This window comes from Phoca vitulina, unplaced genomic scaffold (assembly GCF_004348235.1).
Source record: "Phoca vitulina isolate PV1807 unplaced genomic scaffold, GSC_HSeal_1.0 scaffold10, whole genome shotgun sequence".
NCBI classification, from domain to species: Eukaryota; Metazoa; Chordata; class Mammalia; order Carnivora; family Phocidae; genus Phoca; species Phoca vitulina.
This window is the reverse complement of record NW_022589713.1, coordinates 10,690,977-10,713,222: the sequence shown is the minus strand read 5'-3', so window position 1 is coordinate 10,713,222 and position 22,246 is coordinate 10,690,977. Positions and strand designations below refer to the sequence as shown.

Here is a 22,246-nt window from a genome sequence, read left to right as displayed (position 1 = left end):
AAAGAACCTTTTACGTTTCATCAGCGTTGTTAGGACGACAAGCAGGAATGTCTCAGATAATAACTCCCACTTCAAAGATTTCTCAGCTCAATAGAAAGCGGACCATCCTTTTTATTCAACCACAAGGACTGGCACTAAAGAAGACTCTACTGTTTGATTTTTTTTTTCACCGTGTTTATTTTTCCCCTATTCACTGGGGTACTTGGATAAAATAAACAACAAGACAATTAAGGGAACATGGACTTCTAACTTTCCTGCCATCTTCCCTATCCCCTTGGCCTTGGGCTCTTGAGTTCATGCCCAGGGCCAGAGTAGGCCTGAGGGGTATCCTATGCCCCAGGCTAGGGAGAAACAAGTGTGTGGGGGGGGGCTGCAAGAGACTTCTGGGATAGAGGGGCAGAATGGGCTGTTCTGGGGGCTGGAGTGGAAATGTCCTAAAGGCACAGTCTGAACTCCACAGATTCATCCAGGTTGCCCCCTCCACAAGTCCCTTTCAAATTCAGGCCTCCACCCTGCTCAAGTTGCAGAGAGGCGCTTTACACAAAATTGAGCTGGGGATGCTCATTTGTTAAGCTTCTGAGATTGCCCTAAAGTTATTTACTCTTGACCCTGGAGCTTCTTTGGGGCGCAGTCAAGATGTACGGAGTCCGGCTCCTCCCTTTCCTGAATGCGTCCCTGGCACCAAAGCGACCCCTCCCCACAGGAGTGTGGGGTGAACCCCTAAACGGGGGCGAGGCTGGTCCCAAAGAGGAAGTATATACTGGAGAACGCAGTGACAGTATTAAATGGCGTGAAAGCAAAGGTCAGCGCAAATGTATCTTAATAGAGTGTCTGCAGTGAAGTGTGCCGCCTTTGAAGCGGCCGCTCCCCGCGCGCATTTCCATGGCGAGCCTAACGCGGCATGCTGATGCACCGTCAAACTCACACTTTCAACCCCAAAACCCGACTCTTTGAACAACCCGAGCTTGATTAGACCTTTCTCCTTTTCTTTCCCCTCTTACAAACCATTTCCTCGCCTTTAGAAACTCGCCATCAAACCCAAATGCGCCCTCTGATCACCGCAGAAAGCAGAAACAAAGGGGGCTGAGCGGCGATTCAAGCGGCCCTTTTCTTCCCTCACATTATTATCCATTTTTATTATGATCGGGAACAAGTGCCCATTCGCGTGGGTTTTGTTTACCGGAAATTAAATGAAAATGATTTAGTCCGCGTCAAACAAAAATATATACTTGTATACACAAGAAAAAAGGCCTGTTAGACGTAAATATTATGTCCTTAATGAAAAGCCTGGACGGGCTCCAGGCTCGGCCTTTCAGGATTTCAGTGCAACTTGCCCATTGCCATAGAAATCCTAACTTACCATGAAGATGCACCGTGGCGAAGAAACATTGCTTTGTGCGCGGACCCTTTGATGTCGCAGGCGCTAGATGCGGGAGCTCAGCTGCGTTGGGCGAGATTACCTTGCGAGCAACGCGGTGGACATCTGTAACAAGCAAATGAAAAATTAAAGGCTATTAGTGGCCGACCAAGCATTTTTATTTTATTTCACTATTTTGGATAGGAGTGGAAGGCAAACCGAGGCCTAGAAATAGAAGAGAAAGAAATGAGTCCTATTTGGAGAGGGGAGAATTTTTAAACGTCAGAAGAAGCAAGTTCTTCAAATGCCCTCTGCACCTTGGTGGTGGGGCGGGTGTTTCCCGATGGGAACGAGTTGTTTGCTGCAGACAGCCGGCCCTTGGCCTGGCGGCCTCTGGACTCTATTGTATGGGTGAGGGGGGTGGGGGAGGGGATTGCAGTACCACTTTCACAAGAATGGATTCGCTAAGGATATATTTTGGAAGATTCTGGTTTTTATTAGGGGTAATGAAAACAATACCACTACAGTTAGGACGTCATTTATCTGATGAAAGTGGGGCTGCAGGGCAGGAGTGAGAATTGTCTAATAGTGTCTGAAGAGAAGCGTGTAGAAGAAAACCCAGCAGAGTGGCGGGACAAGGACTTGTTTTTTGGAGAGTCTAGGGAGCTCCCCCTAGGTGGGACTTTCACAGTCCTACCTATGTCTAAATTCTTAAGGGATTGGAATAGGGCTACCGAAGCTTTTTCACCCTTCTTTTTCTTTCTACTCTCCTCCCTCATGTTAGCAAGGATTTGGGGGCAGCCCCATCCTCCCTGCAGAGGGTGGTAGATTGGAAAACAGGCCCTGATTTCTCCCCTGCTTGGCAACAATTGCAAAGACTTTCCTCTCCTCTGCCACCAACATCTGGTTCTTTATCTGGGGACTTGGTACCTAGCATATAGAATACACATTCAATCTAGATCCATTGGGTGTTTACCTTAAAACATTTATTATTGTAGTTCCTCTCTCTTGTCTACTCCCCACCACACACACACAGCTTTTTAAAAATAAGACCAACAATTGTGAGATTTTTTACAAAGATCATCACAGAATTGATGTGATTTATCCAGACACTGTTGCCTAGGCCAAATCCCTTCACTGTGGAGGCCTTGGCTCAGTGACGTCATTGGCCCACTCTGCACCCCCAGCCCCAAGCACCCACAGTATTCCACAGGCAGCACCTCTACGGGGGGGGGGTGGGGGGGTGGGGAGAGGGTGATTGGTCCCGGGAGTCTTCAGAGTATTGAATCCAAAAGCCCCTCTAGCAGTCTTTTGTCTACATTTTCTGTTGTTAGGACTCATACCCTACCCCAAGTATAAAATGTATACGGGGCAGACAGACAGGCAGACAGATATATTTGTGTGGTTGGGCCAGTCCGTGTGAGAGTGGCATGTGATGCCCAGGGTTAGGTGCTTAAACCCCTCTCCCTTTTATCTCCTTTGTAAAAAGTAGTTGGAAAATTTGGAATCTGTGACTTGTGCATTTTTGTTTCAAAGGATAGCTGAAGGAGGAGGTAATGTAGGGAGGCAAAAGTAGAAGGAAATAGGCAAGATAATGGCTCAGGAATTCCCTCTGCCACCTTCTGGGATTGGAACTTTGGAGGAGGCTCCCAATGGGGGCTGGGAAGGGAGTATAGGTGGCAATCCGAGCTGCCCAGGCCTTGAAAACATTTCTCATTCTGTGAACCAGGAAAGGACTTTGTGATCTTAATTTCACCGCCTGCAGCTGCCAAGTTTGCACACAAACTCTTCTAATGTATCTTTTTTTTTCATTCTCCCTGTCTCTTTCTGTACTTTTTCTACGGGAACACTGGGGTCACCCTACCCAGTCATGAGGGCGTCTGTGTCAGGGTGGGTGGAGGGTGCTGGGTGTGATTGTAGAATAAATATAGGAACCATATTTATATTTTAAAATAATGGACATTATATCAGCACGTTAAATGAGCTCTAACAACCTTTAGTGGTTACCTTCCTTTCCTTCTCTCTCCCTTCCTTTCTTCCTTCCTCACCCTCTCTCTTCAAGCCTCAGTAACCCCGCCTAGACTAGCAGTCTGTGTACCGGAAGCGGCAACCGCAGCAGCAGCCCTAATACCGGAGGCGGCGGCGGCGGCGGCGGCGGCAGCGGCTGGGCCAGGTGGTGTCTGGGGGTTTGGGGGCGCGGCGGGGGCAGCTGCGGCGGGGCCCGCGCCTTGACACACGTACCATTCGCTCAGGTCCGCGCCACGCGCCACCACCGCCGCCGAGGAGGCCACCGGGGGCTCGCGGCCGAAGTCCGACGAGGGCGACACGAGGGCAGACGGCGTGGCCGAGTCGTAGCCAGAGCTAGGCGGCGGCGGTGAGCGCCCGTGCACCTTCATGTGCTTACGCAGCGAGCTGGGGTGCGTGTAGCACTTGTCGCAGCCGCGCACTTTGCACGTGTATGGCTTGTCGCTCGTGTGCACGTGCGAGTGCTTCTTGCGGTCGCTGCTGTTGGCGAAGCGCCTCTCGCAGCCCTCGAACTCGCACCTGAAAGGCTTCTCGCCTGGTGGAGGCAACGCAGAGACATTAGTGCACGTGGGTCGTGGCCCCCGCTGGGCCTCACCACCCTTCTCAATTTCTCTTTCATTTTTTGGAAAAAACCCACAGAAGATTTTCAGAAACCTCTTTCCTTTTGGCATCTCAGGGCCATCACCCCCTTCTCCCGCTCAGAACGCTCCCCGAGCTTCCTCCAGCACGCTGCCACCCCTCCCCCTCTCCCGCCTGGGCAAGGGGGTGATGGGGGAGGGTAAGAAGGAGGAGCGACAAAGACTCCATGTTAGTCGAGTTTCCATCCTGATCCACTCCGGTTCTTTTCCTCCCAATTTCCTCCACTCGGAGCCAAGAAGTACCTTTGCCCGAGAATAGAGTTGAGTGAGGAGCGAGCATCGGCTCAATTTAAAGTTGCTGGTTCTAGTCGAATGTCTCTCTCCCCCCACCACACACACACACACACACACACACACACACACACACACCATGGCCCACCCAGCCCAGCGGTCCACCTCGCACACACCCCACCGTGGCCCAAATTGTTTCCTAAAGTAGGTTTCGTGCAAACGTCAAGGCGATGGAATAATTTAAAGATGCGCAGCCGATGCACACGGCATATGCATAATGTGGATTCGTGCTGCAGGGAAAGGTATTCTGAGCAATGATTCACTTCAGACGCAATTTTTACGGGAAATGGAGCCCCCTCCCCCTTCCCTTTTACCCCCTGAGGGCAAACATTTAGCAGCATTCTTCAAATCTTGCCTAAACAGTCCGGGATCCCTCCAGTTCCGCGCGCCGGCAATAATATTTTATTACGCTGCTCCAGCGGCCTCCCGGAGACACTGCCGCGGGCAGCCGGCTCTCCCAGTCCGAAACGACTTGAGAGGTCGAATAGCCTCCCCAGACCACCCACGCCCCGCGGTCGGGCCTCGCAGGTCTGAGCTGAGAGGCGGGCGCTGCAGGGTTTGCCGGGGCCAAGCGGGATCCGAGGCCTCTCGCGTAATCGCACCCTTGAGCTCGGCGGCTTCCGGATGAACGCAGCTGCTGAGATAAGAGCAGGCCAGGAAGACAAGCGGGCAGCCGGGGTAGACCCGCGTGGGGCTCAGATCCGCGATGCGATGCCCTGTAGAGCCGCGGGAAGGCGCGAGCGCGCGTTAGGGTGGAAATATTCGCCGAGGACCGAGCCCCCATCCCGGAGCTCACCGGCGGCTGGATTCGCTGAAATGTAGGGGTGGAAAGGACCCCAAGAACCTGGAAGCCCAGGTTCCTGCTGGAGCTGCAGATGCTGTGGAAAGGTGGGGAGGAAGTGTCTAGGCGTCTTAAACAAATGGATGCCACTGGGCGCCCTGGGTTGAGAGAAAGGCTACCAAGCGTCTGGCTAAGAAAGAGATGCATGGCTGGAGGACTGTTGCCTTTGTGGTCGCTTCTCCCGCCGCTTCCAGGAAAGACGGGTGCTTTGGGGCAGGTTTGAACAAACAAAGCCTCTAGTCCTGAGCCGGGCTGAAGCTCAGGCGGAGTCAAAGGTTTGCGCACAACCCTCGCCTCCGTGCAGCTGCGGATTGGGAGCCCAGGGTTCTGGCACCGACCGGTCGCTGCGTCCTGCGACCCTGCAGGAGTACTGCTAGTACAGTGGAACACTGGGCGGTGCTGGCATCTGCCATTTCTCGGCACACCGGTACCATTTTATTAAAAAACAAAAACAATAAACGAGAAAGATGCAGAATACATCAGTGTCCCTATTTGCCCCTTGTTTTCTCCCCTCTGATCCCTTTTGGCATCTGCAAAACTAAAACTTTTATTTCTCCCTTCCTTCTTTTCTTTCTAAAATCACAAGAACCATGCAATTCAGGGCCTGCAAAAGAAAACAAGATTTGCTGAGAACACAGAGGAGGAATAGAATTTGAGGTTGATTGCCCACCCCCCAAAATATTCCCCCCCACACTTATCCCATTTGCGCGCACCTCGTTGGACATTCACGTAAAACAGAAACAGTGATTTCATCCCAGACGAGGAGCAGAGGGAAAAAGCAGGGCACTGAAGGCGATTCGGGGAGCTTGGAAGTTCGGAGGCCCCAGGGACGCCAGGTGAGGCCGCGCCCCCCAACCCCGCGCCCTCCCGGCCTCTCCCTAGCTGCAGGAGGTTCCTTGGACTCCTTGACTAACATCGCGCCCCCACTCCCACCCCCAATACACTGCCTCCCGCCCCCTCCCTTCCCACCAGGTCCGGGCGTTGTGCCCTGGGTGGGTGGGTGGATGTGGAGAGGCAGGGTTGGGCCGGGGCCCTGCAGCCGGTCCGGAGCGGCCTGAGCCTGGGGCTAAGTCTTGAAAAGCCCGGAGTCTCCTCCCAGAGGCTCAGCAGCCGGGAGAGGCCTCCTCCCCGGCCCTGCGCCAAACCCGCCTGACAAAGTTCGGAAGCTGCGGTGCAGTTCCGCTAGCGCCATTTTCTCGCACTTGTGGCTGGGCCAGGTTACCTAGCATCTGTGTCCCGGCGCAGACTCTTCTCTACCTTGGATCCCAGCCCTGCCTCTCTCTATAGACTGCCTGGGAAGGTGCGGCGATCCCCCAATTGAGGGTCCCGGGAAGGGGGCAGGCGGCGGGGTCGGGCTGGAGCGCCGCGGCTGGCCCGCGTCTCCCTCGCGGCGGCACCATTGTTCCGGGATTGCTGTGACCGCCACAAAGTGAAACCTTTCGGCACGGGCTTGGGGCAGCTGCCTCCGAAGCCAGGCCCGGGATTCAGATCCGGGAGAATTTCAACTCCTGAGAAATCAGCTCCTGTTCACCGCTTCCGCGACTCGAGGAAATGAAACGCCATTAATATTTGAAAAGGCAATTATTTTCCTGTTGAATCGAGAACTGTCTTCATGAATAATTTGTAGTGAGGTCTATTGCCATTTGAGAAACATTTTGTTTTTTGTTTCTCTCTCTGTCTCTCTTTTCATTACTTAGGAGGGGGGTTTGAAGGAAACGCCGGAGCAGGCGAGGCTCAGTAGATTTTTTTTTTTTAACTCCAGCGATAATGAATCAGGACTGCCAGTGGAAAGGACGCACTTAGAATTCTGTCCTGAATAGACGCAAACCTGAGCCAGCCTGGGCGCACTGAACTTGCTTCTCTGCTGTAGGTCGATTGCACTAAGAATTTAACCATTTTCTGCTTCATGGACTTCAAACAGTAGGCCGGCAAAGAGCAGTAAAAGTTTGTTTGTTTAAAAAACCCCTGGTCATTAAAAATGAGTTCCTTCTCTGGCTCAGGACTGCGCTTCTATCTTCGCAGTCCGGGCCGTCAGCTCCTGGAGTAGTGAGCCTGTGGGAGGTGAGCAGGGCCTCACTTCTCCTCCCCTCCCCCGAGATAAAACTCGGAGGGTGGGAAGGGGGAACGAATGCTTGCGCGAGGGAAGGGAGGGAAGAGGGAAGGGTACTGGAAACAGTTCGGGAAAACTGTACGTTTCTAGATATGCTATGGAAATAAAGTAGGACTAAGAGTGAACTTTGGTCTAGACTCTGCCTGTGCCAGTGTCATGGCCAGGCACCTTCCCCGAGATTGCAGGGTTTGGGGGAGAAAGCAGGATTTGCAAATTTATTTCCCCAGCAGTGCCAGCCTGGGGGAGTCCTTTGACTCTAATGCTTGCTGATATTTCCACCAAGAATAGAGAGGTAAGGTAGAGCGCCAAAAGAGTAAGAGAAATAGGGCATCAAGCTGGAACTTATTTCACCCTCTTCTCTCCCCACTAGTCCCCTTCTTCTATCCCCAAAATAGAGGACGGGAGATGTTGACTTCTTTAACTTCCAGGGAGTTTGGGTGAGGAAACCCTAGCTAGGGAGAGTACAACCTCGGCAGCTAAACTAATTAATGTAACTTCACAGGCTGTTCTGGGAAGTGTGAAAACTTTCTCCTTGCAATTGCATTAATTAGAGATGCTTCTGGCCAGAGGAGTTCAACTTTGCATGCTCTTGAGCAGGCTCCTTTTCTTTCTGTTAACTAGGACTAACAGATGTGGTTGACACATGTCCCCATTTCACTTAACAGCTCGGTAAATGACATTTAAGGCAGATGAGTCTCCTTGGGTCTCTGCTAAAGCAAAAGGGTTTGTCAAATGTCCCAAGTGTCAGGTCACCAAGGCTCCAAAACGGAGGCAAAGTTAGCCCATGAGATCCTAAATCTTAAAGGCAACAAGGGCCTCGTGACCCCTCAGTTCAGGTGGTGGTCAGGTTGTCAAGCCCACCCCATGGAAGAGTACTTTCGACAGGATTCCAAAAGGATCAGGAAAATCAAATTGGTTCTATGTCTTTACGACTTTGGGGAACAGTGCCATTTTAAAACCTGAAAATCAAACTCGATGATCAGGGAACAGACATTTGCACACACAGAGACCCAAGCACGTTCACACTCGCCCCCTCCCCAAGAGCAAAAAGCCCGCACTATCCTCCCCACACACAGCCTCAGGAAACTTCTGTGATTCTAATATAGAAGGGCATAATTAATATTTTATGGACTTGGCTCATGGAAACACCAAGATATCCCCCCTCCTCCCAGATGGAACTTGAGGAAATCCAGCCCCGAGGGCCCAGAAGAGGCCGCCTGCTTCCCCAAAGGGTCCGCACGAGTGCCGAATACTGACCTGTGTGAGTTCTTTTGTGTATTTTGAGATTTTCTGATCTAGCAAAGACCTTCCCACACCCCGGGAAAGGACAGGGGAAGGGCTTCTCGCCCGTGTGCACGCGGATGTGATTTACAAGTTTGTATTTGGCTTTAAAGGGCTTGCCCTGGCGCGGACACTCCTCCCAGAAGCAGATGTGGTTGGCCTGCTCCGGGCCGCCGACGTGTTCCACGGTGACGTGTGTGACCAGCTCGTGCATGGTGCTGAAAGTTTTGGAGCAGAGGCGCGGGGGCGCGGGGCTATCCGCTGCCAGCCACTTGCAGATGAGCTCCTGTTTGATCGGCTGGCGCATGTAGCGGAAGAAGGCGCCGGGACCGTGGGGCGCGGCGAGGTTCACGGTCAGGTTCATGCCCCCGTAGCCGTGCAGGGCCGCGGCAGCTGCCAGGGCGTCGCTGCGGGCCACTGGCCCCGGCGCAAAGGGTTCCGGTCGCGCGTACATGTCTCCAGGGAACCCCAGACGCAGGAGTCCGTTCAAAGTGCCGCTGGGGGAGGCCTGGGGCGGCTGCTCTTGAAGGCCCGGGAACACCGAGGGGCTGGAGGCGGCAGCAAGCTGGGGGCCATGGTGTCCGGAGCTGCTACCTGTTGTCGAGACAAATAGCGCGCGTGAGAACGGGCGGCGTGGGCCGAGCATTCCATCAGGCCCCGGGGGGCAGGCCCAGCCCAGCCACACCACGGCCTCTGCCGTCAGCACCGGGACCGGGAGGCAGACAGAGGCGGCCGCGAACGGAGTGGACAGCGAGAGGCCAAGCGCCTCCGCTGCGGACCAGCTGGGCGGCAGTTCGGTAGAGCCCCCTGCCGCTCCATGAGTGGGAGAAGGATGGAGGCTGCGGGGCAGGTGGAAGGAGCTGTAGGGTGCGCAGTGCTGAGTCTGTGGGTTTCTGGGGGGCCCTGGGCTCTGCTCCAGGGGGGTCCGACCTGCTCCTCAAACGTGCTTTGGCAGCCAACTCCCTGGGGCTATCAGGGTCGCGGAGCCCTGCGGGGGAATGGAGGTGAGGCAAATGGTGATGTTTTAGGTGGTGGTGGTGCGGAAGCGCCCCGGTCATATATACTAATTTCAGTGCCCAACTCGGCTGGGAGAGCACGGCCTGCTGCATCCCGTCCCGGGCTCCCCAGAGCTCCCTTAGGTCAGGCCGTTCACACCAGTCACCTGACAGCCGGGAGGGGAAAGAACAACCACAAAAAACTTATGCAAAGTTTTTTTTTTCTCCCCTCAAGTTTCGGGTTCTGTCCCCCCCACCCCCACCCCCGGTCTTTAATGCCTACTTGAAATCCCGTACACTACAGAGGTAGCAGCGGGACGCGTGAGGAAGTGAATAGAGATTCGGGGCCGCGGCCCCGGCCCGCGGAGAGGAACAATCACCTAGGTCGCCTATTGGCCCGCAGCCCGGCCCGACGTCAGCAATGACAGGTCCCGCCGCACGCGGACACACACACACACACACACTCTCTCTCTCTCTCTCTCTCTCTCTCACTCTCTCGCTCTCTCTCTCTCCCCCCCCCCCCCCCCCTCTCTCCCCCCCCCCCCCCCCCCCCCGTCCGCTCTCGCGCCTCTGCACCTCACCCCACCCTACCCCCAGCATTTCTTGCTTCTACTGCTCATGCGCTCTGACCCGGGCACGGATTCTTTTCTCTCCTCTTGAGCCCCCTCCCCCTCCTTTCTCGAAAGCTGAGTGGATCTGCTCTGCCTCACTGCTCCTGGAAGTGAGTGGGGCTGGGTTATGCCTTCTTTCACCACGACTTTAGGGAGGGGGTGTTGCGCTGTACGTAAAGTACTCGGATTCTTAGACGGGCAGATCCAACCCTGCCCGGGCTGAAGGGCAGCACAGAGCGCGCGGGGATGGAGGCCTGCTTCATCATTTTGTCCCAGGAGCCAGAGGAGGCGGGGGCCTGTTTCCAGGGACTGCAGACTATGCGACCGGGAGCGGAGGAACTCCTAGCCTAGGAGCCCTTGAGCTCTATTTTCTCGCTTTCGCCGAGATCTCTTCTGTCCTTCATTTCTCTCTCTGATTTCCTTGGATTCTTTATTCTCTCCTCCCCTTTTCCTCCTCCCCAATCTATTCCTTCCACTTGGCCTTGCCAGACCCTCCCAAGTGCCCCCCGCGCTCGGAGACGCGTGAACCCAAGAATCCCGCCCAGAACCCGGGAGTGGGCCTGAGGCAGTGATGACCTGGGAGAGGCTGGCCTCGATACCACGCTACCCTCCCAAGAGGGGCTAAGAATCCTCTCAGCCACAAATCCCTTCGCCTCGCGGGCCGGCTGTCCAAAGAAACAAAGGCGAGAGGCATGCTGCAAGGAGAAACAGGTCCTCCCTCACCCCAGAGTCTCCCCGAGTCAATTTGTGGTCTTGAGCTCTGTACCCTGCCGCAAACGGAGTCTCTGGGAAGGGACCTTGGGATCCCTTCCACTTTCAGCTCCCACCACTTGTTGCCTGCGGTCGGAGTCTCTGCCTCTCTCCTCGCTAGCCCTCGGGGCTCTGAGAAAAGTGGACGCCAAGTTTCCCCGCCCAGGCTGTGCATGGGACTGCGGGCCCACCTCCTGCTCTCACGAAACGCCCTCCCGAGCTGAGGATCCACCGTTTTGGGGTGGAGGTTGGCCGGCGGGAAAAAAAAACAAAAACAAAAAAACAAAAAACAAAAAACCCCTCCGTTTTGGCCTAAGTCTAGTAAGGCTTGAACAGGGGGGAATGTCCTTTGTTTGCGCCGCGGACCGGCTAGGGCCGGCTGCACAGCTTGGCGATTTAAAGGGCCGCTCGCCCGTACGCCTGCCTTGCTCTCTGCAGCCAAAATGCCAACTTAAGTACTTGGGCCTCCCTAACGGCCATAGAAAACGACTCCAAAGCAAAGAAAGGCTTGGATTTTTAAGAGAAGTTTTAAAGGATTGAGTAAAAAACCCTGTATCCCTAGCAAAGGTGAGAAGTTGGGACAGATTGCCAGGAAGTCTGACTGGGAGTTGATTGAGCTGCCCCACCCATCCCCAGCACCAAGAACTATTATACATTTCCTAGTCAGTAAAAGGGGGTTTCTTTTTAATTTTTAAAAATAATTAACTTATTTATAATGGTTGGCAGATTCTTTGAGACTTTCTTCATTTACTGCTTTGTTCCCGGCTCGGGCCGCATTTTATCGAGGGATTAACTTCCACAATTTCCCTGGGCTTTGACAAGTCCAGGTCTTTCTGCTCCTCTGGCCGGCCGGAAGAGCTTAAGCAATGCAGCCAATAGATGATACGTTAGCATTAAAAAGAAAAAAGAAAAGAGAAGGGAAGCGAAGGGAAGGGATGGGAAGAGAAGAAAAGAAAAAGTTGAAGGAGAGCTTTTGACAGCCAAATCCCTTCTGCTCTGGAAACCAAGGACTTCTACTTAGTGTTGAGACTAAACTTTGAGGATTTGTCTCCTTCCTGGCTTTTACCTTCTCCCATGCTCTCACTTTCTGGGATTTACCCTTCTGCTTACAGAAGCCTCCTCTCCTGTCCCCTGCCCTATTTTCCCTTCCTCAAAGTGATGGTCAGGCCCTGTCTCAGAGTAATTTCAAGGCTCCCCCCTCCCCCAGCTCAGGTGTCTGTTGAATGTTGCAGTTGTCTAGGCAAGTCTGGGCTGAACCCACAAAGGCCTCCTAAAGACAAATGAACAAACAAACACAAACAAAAAAAACCCCAAAAACCAAAACCAGAAAAACAATAAACCCCCCAAACCCAAGAGGAGTGTGTCCCTCCCTGGGATCCCTTGCCCAGCTGTTTTTCCTAACCATCTCTCACCATAGAGCTTAGTCAACTCCTCCTGTAGCATTCAGGCCTAAGTGCAGGGATATTTCTGCAGTAGTCCAGCAATAAAAATATTTTCCTTTCCACCTGACCTCTGTGATCTACAACCTACTGTTTAGGATGTTTGTCAAACTTATCATCCACTTTTGCTTTCATTAAATCTCTGATTTGCACAAATTTGGTCCCTTAATATATACACTGTGACCTCACCTGCATCGAAAGCTTTGAATAACAGCAGAGAACAGGGGTATTTAGGTTGTTTTAGTCTACGGACCCTTTTGGAAGCCTTGTGATGCCAGTGCACTCTAAGAGTCCTGTTTTTGTAAACAACACAAGTATTAGAAAAAAACTGTAACTTTCCATTAGAAAGGTGGTGAGAATAAAGATGCAATTTTCCCCCTCCAAGTTAGTGGACCCCTGAATTCTAAGCACTGTTTCTGTAGACTCTGGGGATAAGAAGCTGAGGTTTTATACTTGTAGAGTGTTAGTATGCTGCATACTCATACTAACTTTACCCTTGAAAAACTTTGAACATGTGTGTGGCTTTTTGTGCCAACAGTGAAAGGGCAGATATGTCTGATTCAGCCAAATTCACTGACAGTAACGTGGCCCCATGGAGCTCCTTCCCAGATGCAGCATTCTCTTGAAGTACTACAAACATATGGACCCATCCTGGGTAGATGCTTCTTGAGTAGCCAGGGGTTACTTGACCTGCAGGTCATTAAGGCTGCCTGATCCTTACAAGTTCCTTGGAGCCACATGGTTCGAACGTTGGCTAAACACATAAATGGGGCCAGGAATTCTCCCAGAGGGACATTTTCCCAGGGACAGAGACAGGGAGGAAAAAAAAAATCAATTTTACCCACTAACATTTATAGACAGGGAACTCTGGGTAATTACATAAGGATCTTCAAAGCATATCTCTGAAATAAGCCCCAAAGCAGTATCCAGGTAACCGTAGATGACAGGTAGGGCACTGACGGCAAGGAGGCATATTTTAGTTTTCAGAGCTGTTTCTCTGAGTCTTCCAGTGCCAGGTAGCAAAGAGTCCAGATTTCATTGACTTGATAGGGCAGGCTGAGGAGTGGTGTTCCTCTCTTTCAGAAAGTTATCTCACCATCCTGACTCCCAATACCAAATGCTTGGCTGGAGCATTCTATTTCTAACCCTGCTGGGGTTACAGCATTGTTGAGTTCACTTTCCTGCTTGATTTGCAGAAAAAAAGAGACACATTCTGCAGCTCAGAGATCTTCAGTAGAAGTCAAAGAAGCACTGGAGGCTTTTGTAGGGGCCTGTTTGGAACAAGTTCCACCACCAGACACCAAACATCCATCCAGTGCCTAGAATCCTGCCCTAAGGATTTGTTCACCTCAACCTGGTCAAAGCAACAGCATACACTAAAGTGATTTTTTAGTCCTGTTATGTAGAAATATGACATTTGGTGGCCCTACCATCTGCCACAGCTCCTCCCATTACTGGCTCCAATTGGGGAATGTCTGACCTCTCTCATTTGGAAAGAAAGAAAGAAATAGGGGAAGTTTCAAATCAATAGCTGGGCTATTTTTCCACTTTGATATTTTAAGCAATGCTAAATGATGATTATCTGTTGCAGGTTATGCTCAGGGCAGGATCCCAGGAACTGAGGGCCTCTGCACAGAGCCTGGCCAAGAACAAGCCTTGTTGTCTGAATGCTCTGCATCTAGATCTGCTGTCACTTGTTCAGTCCTTTCTTCCCTGTTTCTAGCCAGGTTACAACCCAAAACAAGGGACAAGTCTTTTTATAGGCTATTCACAGATAGACTTTAGATTCCTGCAGTGAGAGGTTGTCTCTAGTCTTATGAAAAAATAAATAAATAAATAAATAACTTTAGCCCCAGGAGCCCACTATATGTCCTAGCCCAAATTGTACAAAGGAGATGAGATCTAGGATTTTGGAGATAAAGGAAGCTATTCCTCTCCTTTGCTACGGAAGTTTGGACTTTAATCATTAATGGAACTGAGAATGAAATAAAATATACTTGGATAAGATTTAATTTCCAAGCAATATTTCTGCTAAATATCTTTTGACAAAAGATTAAGAAACATGGTCAAAGGATCTTCCAGAACAGCACCGAGGAATTAACTGAATTTATATAATAAGCACATCTCTCTTGAGAATTCTGCCATCAGATTATCCCAAAATAATAGAAGAAAGCCATTTCCTGAGTTGTCCATTTAACTTTTGTTAAGAAGGTTGCTTTTCCTTCCAACAAGGGAATACCTTGGAGGCAACCATCAGCTGGTATAGTTTGAAATGAGGGAAACTAGAAGCGCCTGGAAGGGAAAACACTCAACCCTAAATCATATGCTTATTCTAAATGGAATATTAAATTAAATTCTTCACAATGAAGGTATTCCTGACAGAGCGGCTGTCAGTCACTCCCTGTTCAGACACCACATTGTGGGAACGTAGTTGCCGCCACATTGCAGAAGGCTGGTGTCCCTGGTAAAGATGATGCATATCATGTAAACCCCATCACCAAGATCAAAGTCTGCTCCTTTCATGGAAGCCAATACATGTCAAACCTCATTCCAATCAAATCGTCTGGAAATGAATTCAAGATGAATATGTCATAGAATAATGTGACAGTGGAACTACAGAAGGTCAGGGGTTGTTGTTTCAATGAGAGAGTCGTCAAATATTAATTCTAGAATGTCCAGATGAGTAGGCATTGAGGGGGATTAGCTGGCTGCTGGTGGGACGTTGTGTTGCTGATTTGTGTGCAAATGCATCAAATACCAAGGTGTTGTTCTCAGTTTCATTGGAACTCAAGAAACACCTACAAGCTCACAACCCAACATAACCAAAAGACAAAACAAAACTTCCCACTTAAAAAAATAACTTCAGCAAACCAATATTCAAAAGAGGATTTTAACTTACTAGACTCTTTCAGGGAGTTTCGGTAAAGCCGTAATCTTTTCCTCATCACCAAGGAAGTCTTGTATCTCATTTTCCGACTTTGAGCCTGTTTGGGAAGAAAAGAGGGACAGTCACTAGTTAAACAATTTTATACATGTTTGTATGGCAAGATTGTGTGGCCTGAATGTATCAGTGTTGGTCTGAAGTTCTTTCAGTCTTTCTTAGACCATTTTCAAATTTAAAAGTGAAAGAAAAGGCTTCTGCTGGGAACTACCCATATTTATTGCAAAATGATACATCCTTTGTGGTAAAAAATATTAAAAATCATTTCCCTACTAGATTTTTTTTGGCGTAACTCATTTGTTGATTTCCCTTATAGATAGAACTTAAGCACCAGTCAGCATTCAAATACCTCTAACTTCTACAATTTGAATTTATTGTATGAGAAATTCCCATTATTTTCTTTAAGTTTTCTGAGTTTAGTGAAATGTAATGCGGAGAGCTGGGTATCCTCTGGGACATTGGCAGGTTAAAAATTGAGGTACAAGTATTGGAATTGAGAAGAGAAAAATTTCTTTGTAAATTTGTAGATCTTGCCCATAGTGGTATGGGAACCCTTACCGTCATATGGCTTCCACCCCCAAACCCATTTGGAAATCATCATTGGTTGATTTTTTAAAGTTAATATAAAATTGACCAGAATAGAAAAAAAAAAAGTATCATTTCTATCATCTGGTCCTGGTTGTCCCCATTTCTTAGTTAAGAATGTCAGAAATACCTCCCAACCCCCTGTTATATTTGCATTCCTTATCAAATTCACTTTGTGGATAATGCTACCAAGCCTTTGGCCATCTTAAAGCCTAAAACCCATCCTGGGGACCTTTGCATCTGTCAGGCAACGCTAAAGACAGTGGAACAGCCAGAGGCGATCCACCCAGCCCCAACCCTTGATTTGGCCTAGAAAGACAAACAGTCATTGAAAAGGTCTCAGGCTGGACAAACACAGCACGCCCTCTGTCAATGAGGACGTCTGCCTGTCTTGACACTCCAGCCCACAGAACAAGCGATTGTTTAACTTGTTGAACCACAGGCCAAATCCAAATGGGGCTCTGCTATCTCAAAGGCTTTCCAATTCTCTATGCTCAAAGATCTCTTTCTCTCTCCCTCAACCCCCAATCTGGGCTTGAACTACCTTGTGTGTTTTCACCCTTCCCTCTCTCTTCTTTTCTAGGTCCAAGCCTGAGGGGTGGGCGTGGGGGAATAGACTCACCTTTTCCCAGAGGGTTTTATTTATTTTCAATTCTTTCTAACCAAAGGCTTCTGTCCTCAAAAGTAATAAGCTCCTTCCTGCACAAATCAGGAAAGAAAGGAGGCCCAACTTTACATTCCTACAGAAAGGTGGCATGCTGGGCATCCTCGCTCTAAAATTTCCTCATGGCAGGATGTCTGGCACGGGAAAAGTCCTGGTTGGTTGGAACTAATAGAATTTACTTTTTTTGCCTCAGAGGGAAATGGGTGTGAGTTTCCCTAGAGAGGCCCGTCCACCCACAATGCTGCCCAAGTTCTCCCCCCCCCCAAGAGGCCTGGGTCACTTCTAGCCCCAGATCCTGGCAGTCTTTTGTGCATTACAAACCCACAGGCATGCCAACAAATGCAGAGGCTGGACTTTGGGCTGGCGGCTGGCACCGTAATCTTCTCTGTAGTAGCTCCTACACCGGACTGGTGTAGGTAAACAGAGTAAAAATCTTCTCCTTTGGTTCAAACTCTGAATCCATGAAGCAAGCCAGATATTTCACTGAAGGAGGGATGAAAGAATTTGGGTGCAATCCCTGGGCCCCTGGACCTGAGATCCCCACCAACCCAGAGATATAAAAGCTCTGAAAATGCTTGGCAAGGTTTTCCTCAAATGACTGCTGCTGATTTGTCTCCTCACACTCCTAGGGCCATTTAATCAAGAGTCAGGAGCACAACCTGGAGACTTATTGGAATCTACCTTCCTCCTCACACCTTGAAAAGAAGAAAGGGTGCCAGCCAACAGGGGTAATTGATCTTTCTGGGGGAGAGCCAAGCAAGTGGGCCCGTGGGTACATGCAAAACGCACCGTTTTTCTTTGGGGGAACACCAAGCCTGTACATTGTGGGGTCGCCCTAAACAATGCAGGCCTGCCCAAGGTCAGAGGTCACCTACAGCCCGCCTCCCAAACCAGAGATTTCAGTCCCGGAGCCATCAACGCTGCTCCACACTGATTAACCCGCGGGCGCTCAGGCAAAGTCCCGCCGGTCTCTCAGCCACAGCTCAGCTGGAGCGGATGCAGAGCAGGGGCCCTTCAGCCTGCCTGGGAGCTCTCAAGCAAAAACCCAGAAGGCGCCCCGCTTCTGCCCGCGGCCTGTTGTTGCCAGCTGCCCCGGCATCTCCCTGACCCCCCTCCATCAGGCCCTCCAGCCCCAGGAAGTCCGGCAGCAAGGCTGGGGTGTGTGACGGCCTTTCCTCATTCTTCTGTTCCCTAGAGAGATTAGCTCAGGTTTCCTGGCTCAGGGCTGAAGCCTGGGTGACCTTCGTGTACCCAGAGTAGAGTCTGCATTAGTGGGTCGCCTGAAGGATCAGCCCCGGACATTTAACTTTCCCTTTGAACACTCCCCACCCCCACCTGCCCGCAGCTAGAGGAAAGGAAGTTGGTGCCTCGATTTGCGTCTCTCTGAGGCCGATGCTGTCCGTAAGAGGGTAGAAATATGACCTTGGAATCCAAAGGGAGTCTCCTGCAGACAGTGCCCGCCAAGGTGAAGCCCTTCAACGCCCCTTCTCCATTCCTAAGACCTCACTGGCTCCCAGCTGTCCCTACGGACAACCAACCTCATTCATCAGCCCCAAACTTTCCGGTCAAGGCTTTGAGGCAGTCCTAGCTTTCTTTCGCAGCCCAACTCTGTTCCCGCCTCACTTGTCCCTAATTTCCTGTCTCCCTAGATGTCTAAGGTAGTGGCCAGAATTCTAGGCGGCTGGGGCCTGCTCCCCAGAGAGCTAGTCGTAGCCCTCATTCGCATTCGGAAGAAAGAAAGCCAAGTCCCGAACCCATGGCCGGCCGCGCGCAGAGAGAGGATCCAGGCGGTCAACTTCCTAAGGCAGGACCAAGACGCGCGAGGGCGAGGATCCCGGCCCCGCGGCCGACCCAGCCGGCATCTGCCGTCAGGTTGGGGCGGAGAAGTCCCATCATCTTGCTGCCAGCCAGGCTAACTTAGCTCCATTGACCCTGGAAAGGGGAAGCCGAGTCCCTCCCAGTCATCCTCGCAGGGGCAGGGCAGAGAAGCTGCCTGCAGGGCCCCTCTCCTGGCGAGAGTCCCTCTCACTTGGAGCAAAGGAAGCTCTCCGCCACGACTCCCCTTCTTGTGCCCACGGTGGGGCACCCAGGCAGTTTACAAGGAGGGGAGGAAAGGCGGGTGGGCAACAAGCTGCTCTTGGTCCGGGTGCCAGTGGGAGCCCCATTCGTCCTCCTGCCCCCCCTCCCCCCGCCCCGGGAAGAAAAGATGGCCTCATCCCCAGCGCTGCCCCTCCGAGGAAGGGCCCCCTCCTCCCCTCAGTGTCAATGGGGTGGGGCCTATACTCACGGTTGGGGGGCTAATGAGGGAGGGGACGGGGAGAAAGTCTAGCTGGGGCCTCTTTCCCCAGTGGGGTTTGGGTGCCAATGGCCCCGCTAAGGGCGCTTGCTACCCAGCAGCTGGTGGTACAGGTCCCGTCTATCTGCCCCCTGGACTTACCCTGCTCCACCTGTTGCCAGGATCGCCTCATTTCTGCGCATCACTTTGGGGTGGCCGAGGGGGAACCACAAACCCCTCCAAGCCTCTCTTTTGTGGTTCCAGCGAGGCGGTCATCCTTCATTTCTCCTTTTCCAGCTTTCGGGAAGCAGTTAGGGAATGTATGATGAAGCAGAAATGAGCCGTCAGGATGATATTTTAATGGCTTATATGTCACGTTGGTGCATGTGGCTTTGAACTGGAGCCGCTTGCGTTTCCTGCAGAGAGCGCCGCAAATCCCACTTGATAACTTCTACAACCCACAACTTTTTTTTTTTTTTCTCACATTCACTCTTACCCTGTATATTTGGAAGCGTTTCCTAAAAATACCCTCTTGTCAACGTCCCCCTTGGATTTTCCACGGACTGGAGAGAGAAGACTGACTTTTCTTTTTTGAAGAATTACTTTCCCTCTCCCCCTCCCAACAGCTACCATTCCCCCTCAGGTCCCCTCCCTTGTTTTTTTTTTTTTTTTTTTTTTTTCTGAACGGCAGGCGAGGTGGGTTCAATATTTGTTCTCCCTAGTGAGAGCACTACAGCCTCTAGAGAAAACTTCTCCTTGCAAATAAGGTTTTTACAATTGCAGTGGAGGCAAGATTCAACTTCCCTTTGTAGGCAGCAGAAAAGATTGAGTGGTTTTGATATATCTTTTTGAACAAACTGTATAATAGTTTGTTTTTTGTTTTTTGGGTTTTTTTGTTTGTTTTTTTGTTTTGTTTTGTTTTGAAAAACCACCCCTCAAGCCTTAGCCCTTTCCTTCCATTCCCCATACCGGTTCAACTCAAAGTTGGCGGGGAATGCTGGGCTGCTATACTCAGACTTGTTGCTGGAGACAGAACATGTGATTTTTTCTTCTTTCTCAAATTTCTATTTCCCAGCACAATTAAGTGCAAATGCTGGCCAGGTCCCTTCAGACACCGGGAAACCATCCCAGATACACAAGTCGAGTTTTGAGCCGCGAAAGCCCAGGGAAAGGGCAACTAAGCTCGCCAACACCAAGCGAGAATCTAGTCGATGAAAAGACCAGAAAATTAAAAAGGCAAGGAGAGGCCGACGCTGACCCTGCCTTCCTCCAGCCGGTGCGACCAGCGCCGGGGACTGGGCAAAAAAAAATATTCATTTTCATTTTCCTCTCGCCTGGGCACTGGTGAGTTTCCTAACAGGGCCGCCAGTGAAAAGATGAGTTGAGGTTTCTTTGTCTGAGAAGAGTTTAGGGCTCTGATTCAGCTGCAAAGAAGCCAAATGAAGTTAGAAACAAAGGGCAAATTGAAGGATTCCGACTCTTGGCTTTTTGTGTTTTCCTTACTAGAAAATAATTAGACCTAATGAATATGCAGACGCTTCAGCTAAACCCTCGGCCGGGGCTGTTGGGTTTTAAACAGAGCTGCGAGAAATGCAACCTTCATCCCCCAACCCCCCGCATCTGCGTGCATTTTTTGAAATGCATAAATGTTGCTCGCCTTAATTGATTGAGTCACAGGGATTTTTTTTTCCTGCTTTTAAGTGCCATACTCCTCTACCTTTCAACAATCATTTTAATATATAGTCAATGGCTCTTTGTGGACAGGACAAAAAGCAACTACGCGCAGTTGTTGAATAGACTTTGCGCTGGGCAAAGACAGGTTAATCGAGGGCCGCATCGCGAAAACAAGCGAGTGTTGTATGTTTGCACTGAATCCAAATGTCTGCATTTTCCTAACTAAATCAAAGGGAGTGTTATTTCTTTTTCTGCTCACTCATCTGAAGGTAAGTAAATTTTCTCTGGCGATCAAAAGCCTGGTCGGCAACAAAGACCGCGCCCGCTTTTTCCACCGTCCTGGTGTGGCGAGTTGCGGAATTTCAATAACTGTGACAAGGGTGACTGATTTGTGAACCAGAAAAGGTTTGAATGTCACAAAATTTACATTGGTCCTATCTATCGGGGATTTAAATACCAAAAAAGTATTCGGGGATTTCTAGAGAGCTTTGGGCAGTATTGAAGAACAATGGCGCGTTGGGAAATTTACAGTTTTACCTGAATGAAAGGGGCCTTGGTTGGGAACAGGAGTGCAGAGGGAGGGGGTTAGCGGGGGCAGACCAGGGAGACTAGGGAAAAGGAAGAAAAAAGAAGAATAACACTGGAGAGGAAGAAAAAAAAACACAACTCGGTAACAATGTTTCCAATTTGCCACACACACAAAAAAATGCCACCTCAACAACCTGGAAAGTTAAGGGCTCTCTTCCACCTGTGGTTTTTTTTTTTGGGGGGGGGGGGGGGAAGGGGAGCGCAGGAAGCCTAATCGATTTGATAAAGATGAGAAAATCGAGGCAACCGATTACCCTGAGAAATCACATTTCTTATAAATAGACAGCCGAGTGCCCGTGTTCTACCGAGATCTTAAATTATGAACAGGAGGGGGACAAGGCAAGAGGGAAGCAAACTTCAAAAGGAGCAAATAACAAAAGCCTCCTTTGCTGCCCTTGAAGGGGTTGGGGAGGAGAGGGGAGAAGAAAGAAAAGAAAGTTGCTGAATCGGGACATTCTGGAAGTGCCTGTGTTTACCAGCCCCATCCCCACCTCCTACTCTCGGAGAAGCCCCAAGTAGCTAAATCGCTCAGCTAAAAGCAGGTCTGAAGAAGGACAAGATAGAGAAAAAAAGAGAGATGATAGAAATAGTGAGAGGGAGTAGGAGAGGGAGAGGGAATGGGAGAGAGAGAGAGGGATAAAAAGAGAGAAAGAGTGTATATGACTGCGAGAAGGAAAAGGAATTGTGGCAAAACAATTTTTCCATGAGAAGAGGGAAAAAATTTGGCTAAAAAAAAAAAGTTGCTACTCCTGGCAGCCCTGTTTGTCAAAAGGGGATGTCAAGCGCTTTACAATACCTGGGATTGATGAGGCGGGCGGGCCAATGAACGGCGCGCGGCGCCTCGGCGCGCCCTCCGTTGGCGCGGCGGCTGCAGGCGGGGGGAGTGCGGGCACACCAATGGGCGCCCGCGTCAGCAGCACGTGACACCTCCCCCTGCTCCCATTCATCAAGGGGGGGACGGTGTCGTCCTTTCAATTCATTTATCTGCAGGAATGATTGCTGCTATCAGTCTCGCGCTCACCGCCCGGCTGAGGAGGTGAAAGTTTCTCCCCAGGAAGATAAACCGCAAAAGACAATATTGTGCATGATTTGCGCCTTTTCTTTGGCTTTTTCTTTCTTTCTTTTTTCTCCCCCCCCCTTTTTTTTCGCAAAAAGCAGAGGGGGAAAAAGGAGAGTGAAGG

The 22,246-nt window shown here is 50.6% G+C and overlaps 1 protein-coding gene across 1 annotated transcript; it reads right to left on the bottom strand.

Moving 5' to 3' along the window:
* Nucleotides 1-1,255: 1,255 nt before the first annotated feature.
* ZIC4 (Zic family member 4) lies at nucleotides 1,256-21,911 on the bottom strand. Its single transcript, XM_032409197.1, has 6 exons — nucleotides 21,862-21,911; nucleotides 18,966-19,219; nucleotides 15,238-15,322; nucleotides 8,520-9,137; nucleotides 3,599-3,917; nucleotides 1,256-1,483 (listed from the first exon to the last, which is right to left on the bottom strand). Coding segments are annotated over exons 3-6 (1,008 nt in total). The 5' UTR covers nucleotides 15,308-15,322; nucleotides 18,966-19,219; nucleotides 21,862-21,911; the 3' UTR covers nucleotides 1,256-1,482.
* Between the last annotated feature and the right edge of the window lie 335 nt (nucleotides 21,912-22,246).

What these genes read in the sequence shown, in the direction of transcription:
- ZIC4 (XM_032409197.1), bottom strand. Translation starts at nt 15,307, where the DNA reads ATGAGATACAAGACTTCCTTGGTGATGAGGAAAAGATTACGGCTTTAC. An exon ending in AAACTCCCTGAAAGAGTCTA is followed by an intron (nt 9,138 to 15,237) that starts GTAAGTTAAAAT and finishes TCTCGACAACAG; the next exon opens with GTAGCAGCTCCGGACACCAT. An exon ending in ACACAAAAGAACTCACACAG is followed by an intron (nt 3,918 to 8,519) that starts GTCAGTATTCGG and finishes TGCCTCCACCAG; the next exon opens with GCGAGAAGCCTTTCAGGTGC.